The sequence below is a fragment of the Hypanus sabinus genome, chromosome 10 (assembly GCF_030144855.1).
Source record: "Hypanus sabinus isolate sHypSab1 chromosome 10, sHypSab1.hap1, whole genome shotgun sequence".
Lineage (NCBI taxonomy): Eukaryota > Metazoa > Chordata > Chondrichthyes > Myliobatiformes > Dasyatidae > Hypanus > Hypanus sabinus.
The window spans coordinates 141371885-141387460 of NC_082715.1; the positions used below are offsets into that span (position 1 = coordinate 141371885).

Below are 15576 nucleotides of genomic sequence, written 5' to 3' on the forward strand. Positions count from 1 at the left end.
TCCTGTCAGTCACTGTAAGTACAGATAGATACCCCTGTACATAACATCACTTTAAATACATGCAATCAGTCTATGTAGATAAATTAATCTTATATATTTATATTTATTGTACTTTTTAAATGTGTTATTTATGCTTCTTGTATTTTTTTATGCTGCATTCAATCTGGAGTAACTATCATTTTATTCTCCTTTACGCGTGTGTATGGTGACAATGGACAATCTTGAATCTTATCTGATATGCTAGTGCAACATTCAAGTTCTCTATATGTTTCATCACCCCCAGAAATTTTAGTAATTTCCTTTATTTTTAGTATTCCATTTAGATTATATTGTCCATCTTAACATTTTATTTCAAAGCTTATGTTAAGAATATAGATTTCTTATAAAAGTAGTCATTTTAGAAGATAAAAAACTGTATTCCTTGTTTTTTTTATTTAATTGATTTGAAACATTTGTGGCATTTCTTTATAGTACATTTCTAAAAATCCAGGGAAAACATTCAGCGGATATCGTGAACTCATCCTATTTCAGAATAGTCATTGCCGGCAGTTCCATTGTGGTTTCTGCTTTAACAAAAGGTGATTTGCACCATGTCTCATAGGGCACAGAATTCAAAATTCCTTTCTACATATATCTTTCCAGAGCATATGCCACTATCCTCCACACATCATCCCTGATTTTCATTTTCTTCTTTAACATCCCCCTTTTCTACTGCAAGTGATCACTCAGTGGTAAGATTGCAGCTCCTTCTAATGCCAGCAGCCTGATAAATTTCTACTGAGCAGAACATTGAGTCCTGTCTCCTTTGCCTTTGCTTCCAAAAACCACTTCTCTGGACAAGAATCTTGAATTTACATTTTAAGTCAATCATTAAAACTCCTCATGTAATTAGGACATTTCCCTCTGGCACCTTATTCTTAAATTTTCCAAAGGGAAATGCTAGCTTGATATCTTTTCTCCAAATGCTTCATGTACAGGCAGATTGTTAACATCAAGACATTTAAAAATATTTATTTATAGAATTTCTAAGCACAATTCTTAAAGCATGTTTCATAATTTGTTTTTTTTAAACAGATATTGGAATGTGAATTCTATTTGTTAGAATTAATGGTAAGTGGTTTGCATTTGCTTTTATTTGCAACTAAAATTGAAACTCCCTATTTTGGGCACACTGTTTCCATGCCAATCACTTTCAAATCAGGTAATTTTGTGCTCTGACTCCACATTACTGTAGACCCAAACCCTTTGTTCACATAAATATTACAATCAGGAATTTTGATCAATTTCACTGAGAATTTTTATTTGTGAATCACATGTTCCTTTTTTTCATGCCCAAAAAACAGAGAAAATTATAAAGCATAAAAATTCTAAATCTAAAATGTCAGTGGTTCCAAAGTATTTATCCCCCTTTGCTCAGTACTTAGTCAAACCATATCTTGCAGCTGTTACAGCCTGTAGTCTTTTTGGTTAAATCTATTAGCTTTGCACAATATGATGGAGCAAGATTTGTCCATTCCCCCTTGCACAGTTGCTCGAGCTTTGCAAGGTTAGTTGGGGAGAAGCGGTGGACAGCAATCTTGAGGTCTGGCCAAAGATGTACGATTGAGTTAAGGTCATGACTCAAGGACATTATATTTTTTTAATTTAAAATTGCTCTGTCCATGTGCTTTGGGTTGTGTCCTGCTGAAAGATGAACTTCCTCCTCAGTTTAAACTTTCTGGCAGAGGTTAGTAGGTTTTTATCCAACATTTTTAGCAGCGTTTATCTTCCAATCAATTCTGTCCCCATAGCATGATGCTGGCTCCACCATACTGTACAACAGGGATTTGTGTTACTTGGCTGATGCACAGATGTTGAGGGCATTTTTGTCTCATCTGAACACAAGATCTTACACATCTGTGCAATATCTTCAAAGTGACACTTTGCAAAGTCTTCACAGGCAACGTTATGCTTTTTCTTTTCAGCCAGTGCTTCTTCCTTGCCATTCTTCCATAACTACCTTTTTTGTGCAAGGCCCTAGAGTTTGTGGAGCCTTGAACTTCACCTGGATATAGCCACTGAATTCTGCAGCTCACTCAGAGTAACTTGGCATCACAGTAGAAGTGCCATTCTTCTCCTATCACTAGGTTTAGAGGGGGTGGCTGTTGTTTCACATTTTTCCCACTTTTTTATGATTGATTGCACTGCACTCTGATGTACGTTCATTGCCTTTGAGATGGCCTTGAACCCTTCTTTAGGTTTGTGCTATCATTTCCCTATCTTGGCTTGAATACTCTTTTGTCTTCATTTTGGTTTGACCTGTTGAAAATATAACCTTACAGAGAGAGGGGGTATTTATTCAGGTGATCCACCAATTTTTTCATGCCAACAAATTGGGTGAGTTGGTATGGTAACATACAGTATTGCACCTGAGGACAGTTAGCGTAGTAAATTACAAAGGGATGAATACTATTTTGGCCTCACAAATTTGGCTTTTAATTTTTATAGAACATAGAATAGTACAGCTCATTACAGGCCCTTCAGCCCACAATGCTGTGCCGACCCTCATACCCTGCCTCCCATATAACCCTCCACCTTAAATTCCTCCATATACCTGTCTAGTAGTCTCTTAAACTTCACTAGTGTATCTGCCTCCACCACTGACTCAGGCAGTGCATTCCACGCACCAACCACTCTGAGTGAAAAACCTTCCGCTAATATCCCCCTTGAGCTTCCCACCCCTTACCTTAAAGCCATGTCCTCTTGTACTGAGCAGTGGTGCCCTAGGGAAGAGGCGCTGGCTGTCCACTCTGTCTATTCCTCTTAATTTTTAGTAGATTGTTGACAGGTTTTGGAATTTTCTTTTGATTTGACATGATGCATAATATTTTGTAGATTAGCTCAGAAAAATTCTAATTCAGTATATTTTAAGTTTAGAAAATGAAACAAAGTATGAAAATAGTTGTGGCTGATTACTTTCTCAAGGCACTGTAAATATTAATTTCTCAGATATAATTCAGTATATCCTTATAACAATAGGCATCATAGTTCCATTTAGGCTAAATTCAGATTCTGGATAGAGCCATAGACCACTAGCACAGAAACAGGCCCTTTGGCCCATCTAGCCACCTAGCCCATGCCAAACTGTTATTCTGCCTAGACCCATTGATCCGCACCTGGACTACAGCTCTTCATACCCTTCTCATCCATGTACCTATACAAATTGCTCTTAAATGTTGAAACCAAACCTACATCCACTCTTTCCACTGGCAGCTTGTTCCACACATTCACCCTCTGAGTAAAGAAGTTCCCCCCTTTCCCTGAAATATTTCACCTTTCATCCTAACGCATGACCTCTGATTCTAGGCTCACCCAACCTCAGTGAAAATAGCCTGTTTGTATTTACCCTATCTATACCCGTCAAACTTTGTGTATTGCTAATAAATCTCCCCTCATTCGCCCTTGCTTTCGGACAGAAGGGGCTTGTCAGCCATGGTTGGCAGCTCATCCAGGAGAAGGAAAACTGATCTCAAACTCCACTCCCTTGTGGCTGTACCCGCTCATGGAGGAGACCTCGGGAGTAAACCCCGAGGTAAAGGCCCTAAGGCAGCCCTGCATTGAGCTCAATGCTGACTGGCAACTCCTGTGATGCTGCTGGTGCCAAACTGTATCAGTCTCTTTGGGTTCATCAGATGCATGAAGAGGGGGAGCCTGCTACATAGGTAACAGCTTGCTCTCCATATTGTACTTCCCAGGCTGCCATATCTAGACAGTTAGGATGCAGCATCCATGGTGATCCCTGACCAACAGAGGCCAATTCTCCGATGCTCCAAGGATAAAGTCCTAACTTATTCGACCTTTCCCTAAACCTCATATCCTCAAGTCCGGGCAACATCCTTGTAAATTTCTGCCTATTGATATCTTTTACGTGCGTGGGTGACTAGAACAGCACTCAATATTTCAAACTTGGCCCCACCTAATGTCTTATACAGCTTCAACATTCCTGAAGCAAAATTATATTTTACTCAATGACATACCATATGACTTTGGGTTTGATTGAAACTGTTTTAGAGATTTGTGTCAACTACTTACTACTACTTTACATTCTTTATGAAGGATTGCTGTCTGATAGTGTACCATCCATATAGACCACTACTACAGTATGTACAAGATATGGGCCAAGAGGACATGTTACTACCATTAGCATGGTAAGATTGTCCAGAAATCAGCAATCTTTCTGTATGCTGTGGCGTTTGTAGATTTGGATAATTTGTTTTTATGATATTTATTGACTAAAGGCTAATTTTGTTTGCTGTGCATAATTTCATGTTATGTCATTCTGCAAAAAAGAAATGGTTTCTTCAGAACGAAGGTTTACCAGGACGTTGCCTGGATTAGACAGCATGTCTTACCAGGTTGAGCGATTTAAGGCTTTTCTCTTTGGAGCGAAGGATGGTGAAAGGCTACTTGATAGAGGATAAGACTCATAGATTGAGTGGATAGACAGAGGGTGGAAATGACAGGGGCATACTTTTAAGGTGATTGGAGGAAAGTATGGGGGAGAATGTCGGAGGTAAGTTTTTTTAACACAGTGTATTGGGTGTGTTGAATGTGGTAGAGGCAGATACATTAGGGGCTTTTAAAAAAAACTCTTACGTAGGCACATTGATGATAGTAAAATGGAGGGATTTTAACGAGGGAAGAGTTAGTTCAAAAGGTTGATACAGCATTGTGGGCCGAAGGGTCTGTACTGTGCTGTAATGTTCTATGTTTTAAGATTTGCATTTGTGTTGTCATTACTTCCTGATGTTAAACAGATAAATTAAAATAGTCCTACAATTAATATAATATACTAATTCCCAGACAGTATATTATACACCCTGAGATATGCGTTAACAGTTCCAATAAAGTAGAGCTGTTCTATTTTTGAAACCACTTCTCTTGGAAGTTGTACATGGCATGTTTTTATATTAAGTATTTACAAACAGCACTCATTAGCAATTTACCTGTTGTTTGTGAGTAGACCTATCAGCAGGGGAACAAAGTACTTGCATTTCTATAGTACCTTTCACGTCCTCAATGTACCCTAGAGCTTCAGAGCCTTTGAATTATATTTGAAGTGTGGAAATGTGGCAACTAGTTTGCACACAGTGGCAAGATAAGTGACCAATTAATCTGACTTGATGGTATTGGCTGTTCGGCAGGACAGTGGGAAAACTGCCAGCTCTTCTTTGGAAATGTGCCGCAGGATCTTTTATGACCAGCTGAACAGAGAGACAGACAGAGCCCTGTCTGAAAGATGGCATCTGTAACAATGCAGCACTTCCTCTCCTTCAGTACTGCACTGAAGTTTCAGCCTAGATAATGTGAGCCAGTCCTCGAGGTGAGATCACTAGCAAAATGAGCCAAAGATAAATAAACTTGCCTCTCTTTATTTTATAGCTGTATTTCCAGCAGTAGGCGCCATGGTAGCGTAGGAGTTAGAGTGATGCTATTACAGCTCAGGGTCAGAGTTCGGAGTTCAGTTCTGGCATTGTCTGTAAGGAGTTTGTACGTTCCTCCCCGTGACCGTGGTTGGTCTCCTCTGGGTGCTCCGGTTTCCTCCCACAGTACAAAGACGTACTGGTTAGTAGGCTAATTGGTCATTGTAAATTGTCCTGTGATTAGGCTTATTTTAAATTGGTGGGTTGCTGTACAGCATGGCTCGGTGTGCTGGAAGAGTCTGTTCTGCGCTGTATAAAAATTTATAAAATAACATTTTTAATTTATAAAAATAATAAAAATTTAGAAAAACCAGAATTGACTGGTATATAGGCTGAGTCAAAATAATTCTAACATCAATGAGCTTTTACATTTAGGCTTACTGAGAATAACATTGTTCAGCTTCCAAGACAGATCTGTTGTAAATATGTTTATTTTCATTAAGAAAAGATATAATTTTAAAACTACGTCCCTTAATCTGCACAGGAGGATAGTGAACGACACCTACAGAACAGACCTTTGCCTCATGTATCCCCCGTTCATGATAGCCTTGGGTGAGTACATAGTTAGTGGACTTGAGATAAAGTTTGTTGAATATCACTCATTAAATTGAAGTCATCATTCTTATAAGCATTTTGGGGTTAATGTTTCTAACGCGAGTTAACAAATTAAAGTACATTAAACATTTTCTAAACAGTGGGAAAATTCAAAATGGGATTTGGGAGTCCTCGTGCAGGATTCCCTAAAGGTTAACTTGCAGGCTGAGTCAATAGGAAGGCAAGGTTAGCATTCATTTCAAGAGGACTAGAGTATAAAAGCAAGGATGTACTGCTGAGAATTTATAAGACACTGGTCAGAATATTGTGAGAATATGTGCTGGCTTTGGAGCGAGACCAGAGAAGGTTCCCAGGAATGAAAGGGTTAACATATGAGAAATGTTTGATGGCTCTGGGCCTGTACTCACTGGAGTTTAGAAGAATGAGGGGGGATCTCACTGAAACCTATCAAATATTGAAAAGCTAAATGGAGTGGACATGGAGAAGAGGTTTCCTTTACTGGGGGAGTCTAGGACCAGAGGGTACAGCCTCAAAATAGAGGGACATTCATTTGGAACAGAGATGAGGAGGAATTTCTGTAGCTAAAGGGTGGTGAATCTGTGGAATTCATTGCCACAGATGGCTGTGGAGGCCAAATCTTTGTATTTAAGGTGGGGGTTGGTAGGTTCTTGATTAGTAATGGTGTCAAAAGTTACAAGGAGAAGGCAGAAGAATGGGGCTGAGAGAGATAATAAATCAGCCATGATGCTATGGTAGAGCAGACGATGGGCTGAAAGGCATAATTCTGCTCCTGTGTCTTATGGGCTTATGATTAGCTAATGCAGAAATGTATTCAAACAGAAAAGCAACATAATTTTGCTTTATCAGAAGAGTGATGAAGAATAATGTGTTTTCGATGTTTAATAGATTTCTACAACTTTTGTTCACTGAGGATGAGTGAATGCACAGCTGTTGATGATTAGGGTTTGAATGCTGATTTCCACAGTTTATTATGTAATGTATTCACACAATACTTCTACCTGTGACGCTGCTAAACATAAACTGTTAAAGGCAGTAGCTGACTGATTGCATCTCTATTTCTGACCGTTAAATTCTTGAATCTGAAGGTTTGAGACCCAAGCTATAAATCCCACGTTCAGTCCTGTAGCTTAGATTGCAAAGGACAAATATTAGGAGAAAAAGAAAAACAAATTTCTTTGAAATTATCACCCTGGATACTCCACCCTCGGTATAAAGTTTGTGCTAAATCTAGAAGCCTTGAGCTTGGCTAAACTATCTTGGGTTGTGAAGCCTTAATGATAAGATGGATAGCCTCCAACCTGATGACCCCATTGAATTCTCCATTTCTGGAAATCTCCCTCCCTTCTTTCTTTTTATATTCTGCACCTAGTTACCCTCTAATCCTAACACAAATGTTGACTGCTCGTTTCCACGGATGCTGCCCGACCTGCTGAGTTCCTCCAGCGTGTTGTACGTGTTGATTTACTCTCAAATCCTTCTTCCTCTTCTCACCTCCCTCTGGTTTTCCCCCTTCCCCTTTCTTCCATTGTCTACTGTCCCCTGCTATCAGAATCCTCCTTCAGCCTTTCCCTCTTCCCACCTTACTTCGTCTTCCACCCCCTCCCCCACCCAGTCACCTTCCCCCTCACCCGGTTTCACCTATCACCTGCCGGTTTGTACTCGTCCTCCTCTCCCCCCCACACCCCCCCCACAACTTATCATTCTGGCTTCTTTCCCTTTCCTTTCCAGTCTTGATGAAGGGTCTTGGTCAGAAATGTTGGCTGTTTATTCCCCCCCCCCCGTAGATGTTGCCTGTCATGCTGAGTTCTGCCAAGTGTGTTGCTCACAAGCTCTGCATTATTGACTAGTGCCCACACAAATGTGACCTTTGAACTTCAAATAATTTGGGTGTGACCTTTCTGCTGGATACTTTGAACGACTAATTCTCTTTATTAGCTAAACGACTGGACGATCCGTTTGAAAATACTAAAACAGGCTTCTGACTAGATCCTTTTTTATCAAATAGAAAATTAAACCTAACATTTTACTTGAAAAATCAGTGAATTATCACCATTACTACAATATGTGGATTATATTCTGCCTTCAGATACAGAGTGGTAAATGTATCCCTTATTTCTGAGAACACATGGTCTCAAGTCCTGATGAAGGGTCTGGACTCGAAATGTCAACTGTTCAATCATTTCCATAGCTGCTGCCTGACCCACTGGGTTCATTGAGCATTTTGTGTGTGTTGCTCCAGCATCTGCAGAATCTCCTGTGTTTGTGGTCTCACGTATTCTCTTTTTTTAGTTTGCTCACTTTTGTAACGAGGATTCTGTGTTCAACAATGCTGCTGGCATAGTTGTTATTATGGAGAGTGAAACCTCTTAGAAAGTAGTATTTTGTGAAACATAATTAAATAGTAAATTGAACTTGTTAATTTCTTGTTACAGCTTGTTTACACGTAGCATGCGTAGTCCAGCAGAAAGATGCCCGCCAGTGGTTTGCTGAACTCTCAGTGGATATGGAAAAGGTGATGTCTGCCTACAAATCAAATTGATTGCTTGAATTAGTTTTTAAATTCCTTCCGGCTTACAAAATTATTTTAGATATGTGAAACTAAAAAAGTATTGAATAGTAGTGTAGTGATACGTGCAAGACAAGTTTTTAATATTTACATGAGTTATTTAATTATGGCATTGCATAAAAGTACAGTGGAAGACTAGATGACATTTAAATTTTTAATCTATCTCCCTCAAAAGACAATTGGCAGGTTAGCTGTTATAAACCGTGCCCCTAAACTGTGGAATTCAATATCAGTTGACATTTTTAAACACCTGTTTATTTAACCTTGACCGTTCCCCATTCCCAGCGGATGAACTTAGAGCGCGGATCAGTACTTGGGGCTATGATGATGTTGTGGCCATTAGAGAGACTTGGATGGCTCAGGGGCTGGAATGGCTACTTAGAGTGCCAGGCTTTAGGTGTTTCAGAAGGGACAGAGAGGGAGGGAAAAGAGGTGGGGGTGTGACACTGCTGATCAGGGATAGAGTCAGGGCTGCAGAAAAGGAGGAGGTCATGGAGAGATTGTCTACAGAGTCTCTGGGTGGAGGTTAGAAACAGGAAGGGGTCAATAACAGGAAGGGGTGTTTTTTTATATACCACACAATAGTAACAGGGTCATGGGGGAGCAGATAAGGAGACAGATTCTGGGAAGGTGTTATAATAACAGGGCTGTCGTGATGGGAGATTTTAATTTCCCAAATAGTGATTGGCATCTCCATAGAGCAAGGAGTTTAGATGGGGTGGAGTTTGTTATGTGTGTTCAGGAAGATTTCCTGACACAATATGTTGATAAGCCTACAAGAGGAGAGAATGTACTTGATCTGGTATTTGGAAATGAACCTGGTCAGGTGTCAGATCTCTCAGTGGGAGAGCATTTTGGAGATAGTGATCACAATTCTATCTCCTTTACCATGGCATTGGAGAGGGACAGGAACAGACAAGTTAGGAAAGCGTTTAGCTGGAGTAAGGGGAAATACAAGACTATCAGGCAGGAACTTGGATGCATAAATTGGAAACAGATGTTCTCAAGGAAATGTACAGCAGAAATGTGGCAAATGTTCAGGGGATATATGCGTGGCATTCTGCATAATTATTTTTCAATGAGACAGGGAAAGGATGGTAGGGTGCAAGAGTCGTGGTGTACAAAAGCTGATGTAAATCTAGTCAAGAAGAAAAGAAGAGCTTTCGAAAGGTTCAAAAACTAGGTAATGATAGAGATCTAGAAGATTATAAGGCTAGTAGGAAGGAGCTTAAGAATGAAATTAGGAGAGCCAGAAGGGGCCATGAGAAGGCCTTGGTGAGCAAGATTAAGGAAAACCCGCAAGGCACTCTGCAGGTATGTAAAGAACAAGAGAATAAGATGTGAGAGAATGGAACCAATCAAATATGACAGTGGAAAAGTGTGTATGCAACCAGAGGAAATAGCAGAGATGCTTAATGAATACTTTGTATTTTACTTTTAAAATACTTTGTAAATACTTTTAGTATTTACTTTGGAAAAGGACCTTGGCAGTTGTAGGGATGACTTACAGCAGAGTGAAATGCTTGAGCATATAGACATTAAGAAAGAGGATGTGCTGAAGCTTTTGGAAAGCATCAAGTTGCGTAAGTCTCAGGGACTGGATGAGATGCACCCCAGGCTACTGTGGGAGGCAAGAGAGGAGATTGCTGAGACTCTGCAATATTTTTAGCATCATCAATGGGGACGTCAGAGGTTCCGGAGGATTGGAGGGTTGCAGATGTTGTTCCCTTATTCGAGAAAGGGAGTAGAGATAGCCCAGGAAATTGTAGACGAGTGAGTCTTACTTCAGTGGTTGTTAGTTGATGGAAAAGATTCTGAAAGGCAGGATTTGTGAACATTTGGAGAGGCATAATATGATTAGAAATAGTCAGCATGGCTTTGTCAAAGGTAGGTCGTGCCTTATGAGCCTGTTTGAATCTTTTGAGGATGTAACTAAACACATTGATGAAGGTAGAGCAGTAGATGTAGTGTTTATGGATTTCAGTAAGGCATTTGATAAGGTACCCCATGCAAGGCTTATAGAGAATGTAAGGAGGCATGGGATCAAAGGGTACGTTGCTTTGTGGATGCAGAATTGGCTTGCCTACAGAGGGCAAAGAGTGGTTGTAGACGGGTCATATTCCGCACAGAGATCGGTCACCAGTGGTGTGCCTCAGGGATCTGTTCTGGGACCCCTACTCTTTGTGATTTTTATAAATGACCTGGATGAGGAAGTGGAGGGATGGGTTATTAAGTTTGCTGATGACACAAAAGTTGGGGGTGTGGTGAATAATGAGGAGGGCCGTCAGAGGTTGCAGCGGTTCATTGATAGGATGCAAAACTGGGCTGAGAAGTGGCAAATGGAGTTCAACCCAGATAAATGTGAGATGGTTCATTTTGGTAGGTCAAATCTGATGGCAGAATATAGTATTAATGGTAAGACTCTTGGCAGTGTGGAGGATCAGAGAGATCTTGGGTTCCCAGTCCATAGGACACTCAAAGCTGCTGTGCAGGTTGTTGACTCTGTAGTTAAGAAGGCATATGGTGCATTGGCCTTCATCAACTATGGGATTGAGTTTAATGTTTAATGAGGTAATGTTACAGCTATATAGGACCCTAGTCAGACCCCACTTAGAGTACTGTGCTCAGTTCTGGTCGCCTCACTACAAGAAGGATGTGGAAGCCATAGAAAGGGTGCAGAAGAGATTTACAAGGATGTTGCCTGCATTTGGGAGCATGCCTTATGAGAATAGGTTGAGTGAACTCAGCCTTTTCTTCTTGGAGCAGCGCAGGATGAGAGGTGACCTGATAGAGGTGTATGATATGATGAGAGGCATTGATCGTGTGGCTAGTCAGGCTTTTTCCCAGGGCTGAAATGACTAACAGAGAAGGCACAATTAGGTATAGAGGAGATGTCAGGGATAAGTTTTTTTACAGAGCGAGTGGTGAGAGCATGGAATGGGCTGCCAGCAAGGATGGTGGAGGTGGATACGATAGGGTCTTTGAAGAGACTCCTGGACAGGTACGTGGAGCTTAGAAAAATAGAGGGCTATGGGTAACTGAGGTAATTTCTAAAGTAAGTACAGTACATGTTCAGCACAGCATTGAGGGCTGAAGGGCCTGTAGGTTTTTCCATGTTTCTAAAAGGCATCTAAAACATTTCTTGGATGGGGTCGGGGGGCAGGAGGTGCGCAGAGAACTGCTAAGCCTTGGTTTGTTTTCTTTGGAGCAGCAGAAGCCTAGGGAAGATCAGTGAGAGCATAATGGTTTATAAGATTTTGTGAGACAGAGTAGACAAGACTATATCTTTTTCTAAAGGGTAGAAATATCTAATACCAAATGGCATAGATATAAGGTGAGTGAGTGGGATAATTTCAAGGGAGTTGTGAGAGCAAATTTTGATTTTACAGAGAGTGCCTGGGGTGGTGGTCAAGGCAGATACATTAAGGATTTTTAAGAGATGATTGAATAGATCCATAAATGTTAGGAAAATAGGATGATGTGGACATTGTGTCGGCAGAAGAGATTAGTTAGCAATGTGGTTGCTGATTTAATTGTTTCAGCACAGCATTGTGTGCTGAAGGTCCTGTTTCTGTGCTCTACTGTTCTATGTTCTTAGTTCAGCAATTTCAGGAACAGTTATTACCCATAACCATCAGCTCTGAAATGGCATGAATAAACTTTACTCCAACTCTGAATCAGTTTTACAGCCAACAGACTCTTTCAAGACCTTGCAACTCACGTTATCAGTATTATTTATTTCTTCATTGCACAATTTATTGGCTTTTGCAGATTGGTTGTTTATCTACTGTATACCTTTTCATAAATTCTATTGTATTTTATTTTCCTGTAAATGCCTGCAAAAAATGAATCATCAGGTAATATAGGTGCACTTTGATTTTGAATTCACTTTGAACTTTTGAGTTTGAGGTCAGGGGATTGTGAGCATGCACAAATTCTTCGTGGAAGAATGACCAACAAAGTAAGAAAGGATGAAAAAGTGGGCGACAACAAAACTGGCATGAAATAATAGTAGGCTAAAAGCTTTTTAGAGATACATTTAGAAATATAGAGACTTCTGAGAGCAAATATTGATCCCTCACAGATCGACAGAAGAACGGGTAATGGGAGGGAAATGACAAGCTAGAGGAATTAAAACAAATATGTCAAGTCTGTCTTTATGAAGGAAGATAAAAGTCCTCATAAATATTTGAGAATCGGGTTCAGTGCAAGTGAAATTTTTAAAAAATAATTGTTAAAAAGTTTAAAACTCGAAGTATATTTGTTATCAAAGTATGTATGCCACATACAACTTTGAGATTTGTCTTCTTGCAGCAAAGAAACTCAATAGAGTCCACGAAAAACCCCACACAACAAAAACTGTCAAACAGCCAATGTGCGAAAAAACAACAAACCGTGCGAACTGTGAAGAAAGGTAAACAAATAATCCACAGAACATGAGCTGCAGAGTCCCCAAAAGTGAATCCACAGCCATGGAGGCAGTGCAGCTCTGAGGCGACTACAGCTGGGCACGTAGCCCAACGACTGCAGGCCATAGCTGCAGAGTCGGTCCGGTGCTGAGGAGAGTAAGTCACAGAGTAGTGAGGTGAATACCGGTTCGTCCTCTGCTTTAGGCATCCACACCTCAATCTTTTCATCTGGCTTGGTGCTTGAATCGGCTTACCATTGGTTTCTTTTGTACTCTTGGGTTTGGGCCTGGGCCCCGCTGTTTTTTCCGGCCTTGTCCACTCCAGAAATGGCCATGGCCGTACCTGTACTGTCGAGGGTCCAGTTCATTGGATCCTTCTTCAGATACCAGAAGGGTGACTGGTTGTACAGACAGTTCAAAAGGACAGCTCCCATAGGGGAACTTCAGACTGCGACTGCAGTGATCGTGATCCACAAAAAGTATATTTAGTAGAATAAAGTTCAAAGTAAATTTATGATCAAAGTATGTGTGTGTGTGTGTATCAATCACCATCTTACAATCCTGGGATTCATTCTTTTGTGGGTATTCACAGCAAATACAAGAAACACAATAGAATCAATGAATGACTCCACCCAACAGGATGGACAAACAATCCATGTGCAAAAGACAACAAACTGCAAATGCATAAAGAAAGAAAAAAAGAAATAGAAATAATTAATAATAATAAATAAACAAATAAATATCAAGAACGTGAGATAAAGAGTCCTTGAAATTGAGTCCGTAGGTTGTGGGAACAGTTCAGTGATGAAGTGAATGGAGTTGAATGAAGTTATCTCCTCAGGTTCAATATTGTGATGGATGAGGAGTAATAACTGTTCCTAGTATTGTGGGCCCCAAGGCTCCTTCTTGATGTCAGCAGTGAGAAGAGAACATGCCTTGGGAGGTGGGGGTCTCTGACCATGCTGGACTGGGCAGTATCAACTACTTTCTGTAGCATTTTCCGTTCAAGGGTATTGGTGTTTCCAAATCAGGCTGTGATGCAACCAATCAACATCCTTTCCATCACACATCTATAGAAGCAACATGCACACAATGCTGGAGGAATTCAGCAGGTCATGCAGCATCTATGGAAAAGAATACAGTTGCCGTTTCAGGCCGAGACCCTTCATCAGGAAAATACCTTCCAGCATTTCCAAAGTATGTACTCTTCTCCATTGATGCTGCCTGACCAGCTGAGTTCCTCCAGCACTATGTGTGTGTTGCTTGGATTTCTAGTATCTACAGATTTTCTCTTGTTTGTGATTGAAGTTTGTCAAAGTTTTAGATACCATGCCAAATCAAGGTAGCTAGTAGTTTTGTTAGTTGCCTGCAAAACATGGCCCTACATTGTTGGCACCATTTTGTTTGCCAGGGAATAATAAATAAAGACAACTAGGTATGTTAGTTAATTTGAAAACTAGCAAATCAAGGACCTCATCATCTACATCTTGGAGTTTTGAATGAGGTGATAAGGAACAAATAAATGTTTCTGCTGTTCTTTTCTGAATGTTGCACATTCTGGATTGGTTCCTGAAGATCGGCGGAGTGGTGGGTGGGGGGGGGGCATGGTTAGAAAGAAAAGGCAAAAGGGTAATTGTTGACCAGTTAACAATTGGGGTAGTTGGGGAAAGGCTCGAATCTATAGGGTTCTGAAAGATGCTTAGTAAATATCTATTTATAATACATGAGGAAAGTACAAAATCAGTTTATTACCAAAGTACATTTATTCTTTTTATTATTATTAATAATATGAACAAAATACAATTGATATATTGGTAATGGGATTACAAACATACACATTTCCATTGCACATGAAAGAATACATAAGCAATGATTACAGTATAAATGAGTATTCCCAAATCATGAACGATACAGTATATATATGAACAAAGTAAATCTAGGTATATCATAATATATAATATAAAAAAAACAGAAAAAAGAAAAAAATATTATGCAAAAAAACTAAAATAATAATCTAATAGCTAATAAAAAAAGCAAAAAAAAGAAAAAGAAAAACTGGAAAAAGAAAAAAAAGGGCTATTTATAATATCTCACAAGAATACATAATCATCAGTGTCGTCAACTCCGATCCTCTCAACATATATAAGATTAAAGCTGGAAAATCAAATAGGCTTGAAACAAGCTTGAAATTTATCACACTCCAGTAGCCTCGGTGTTTACTAATAATCAAAGATCTCCCTTTTTTTGTTTATTTCGGGGCACTAGATAGGGCTGTCCTCTTAGCCCATTATTATTTAATATTGCTTTAGAACCTTTGGCAATTGCCATCAGAGAATCACAGGATATTTCGGGTATTAATCGTAGGACAGATATTCATAAGTTATCTTTGCAGATGATTTATTATTATTCATTTCTAACCCTGAGAAATCTATTCCAGCAGTTCTATCATTGTTGGCTCAATTTAGTGATTTTTCTGGGAATAAGTTAAATCTTAATAAGAGTGAGTTGTTTCCTTTGAATAGACAGGTCCCAATTTATGGAAATTTACCTTTTAAATTAGTTAA

At 39.7% G+C, this 15576-nt stretch overlaps 1 protein-coding gene across 1 annotated transcript in view; it reads left to right on the plus strand.

Moving 5' to 3' along the window:
• ccnc (cyclin C) overlaps positions 1-15576 on the plus strand; it is a 36267-nt gene that overhangs the window by 17506 nt on the left and 3185 nt on the right. The window contains exons 7-10 of the mRNA XM_059983155.1: positions 1075-1110; positions 4096-4187; positions 5947-6014; positions 8471-8550. Of these exons, the coding sequence (XP_059839138.1) occupies positions 1075-1110; positions 4096-4187; positions 5947-6014; positions 8471-8550 (276 nt within the window). The remainder of the gene's footprint in view (positions 1-1074; positions 1111-4095; positions 4188-5946; positions 6015-8470; positions 8551-15576) is intronic.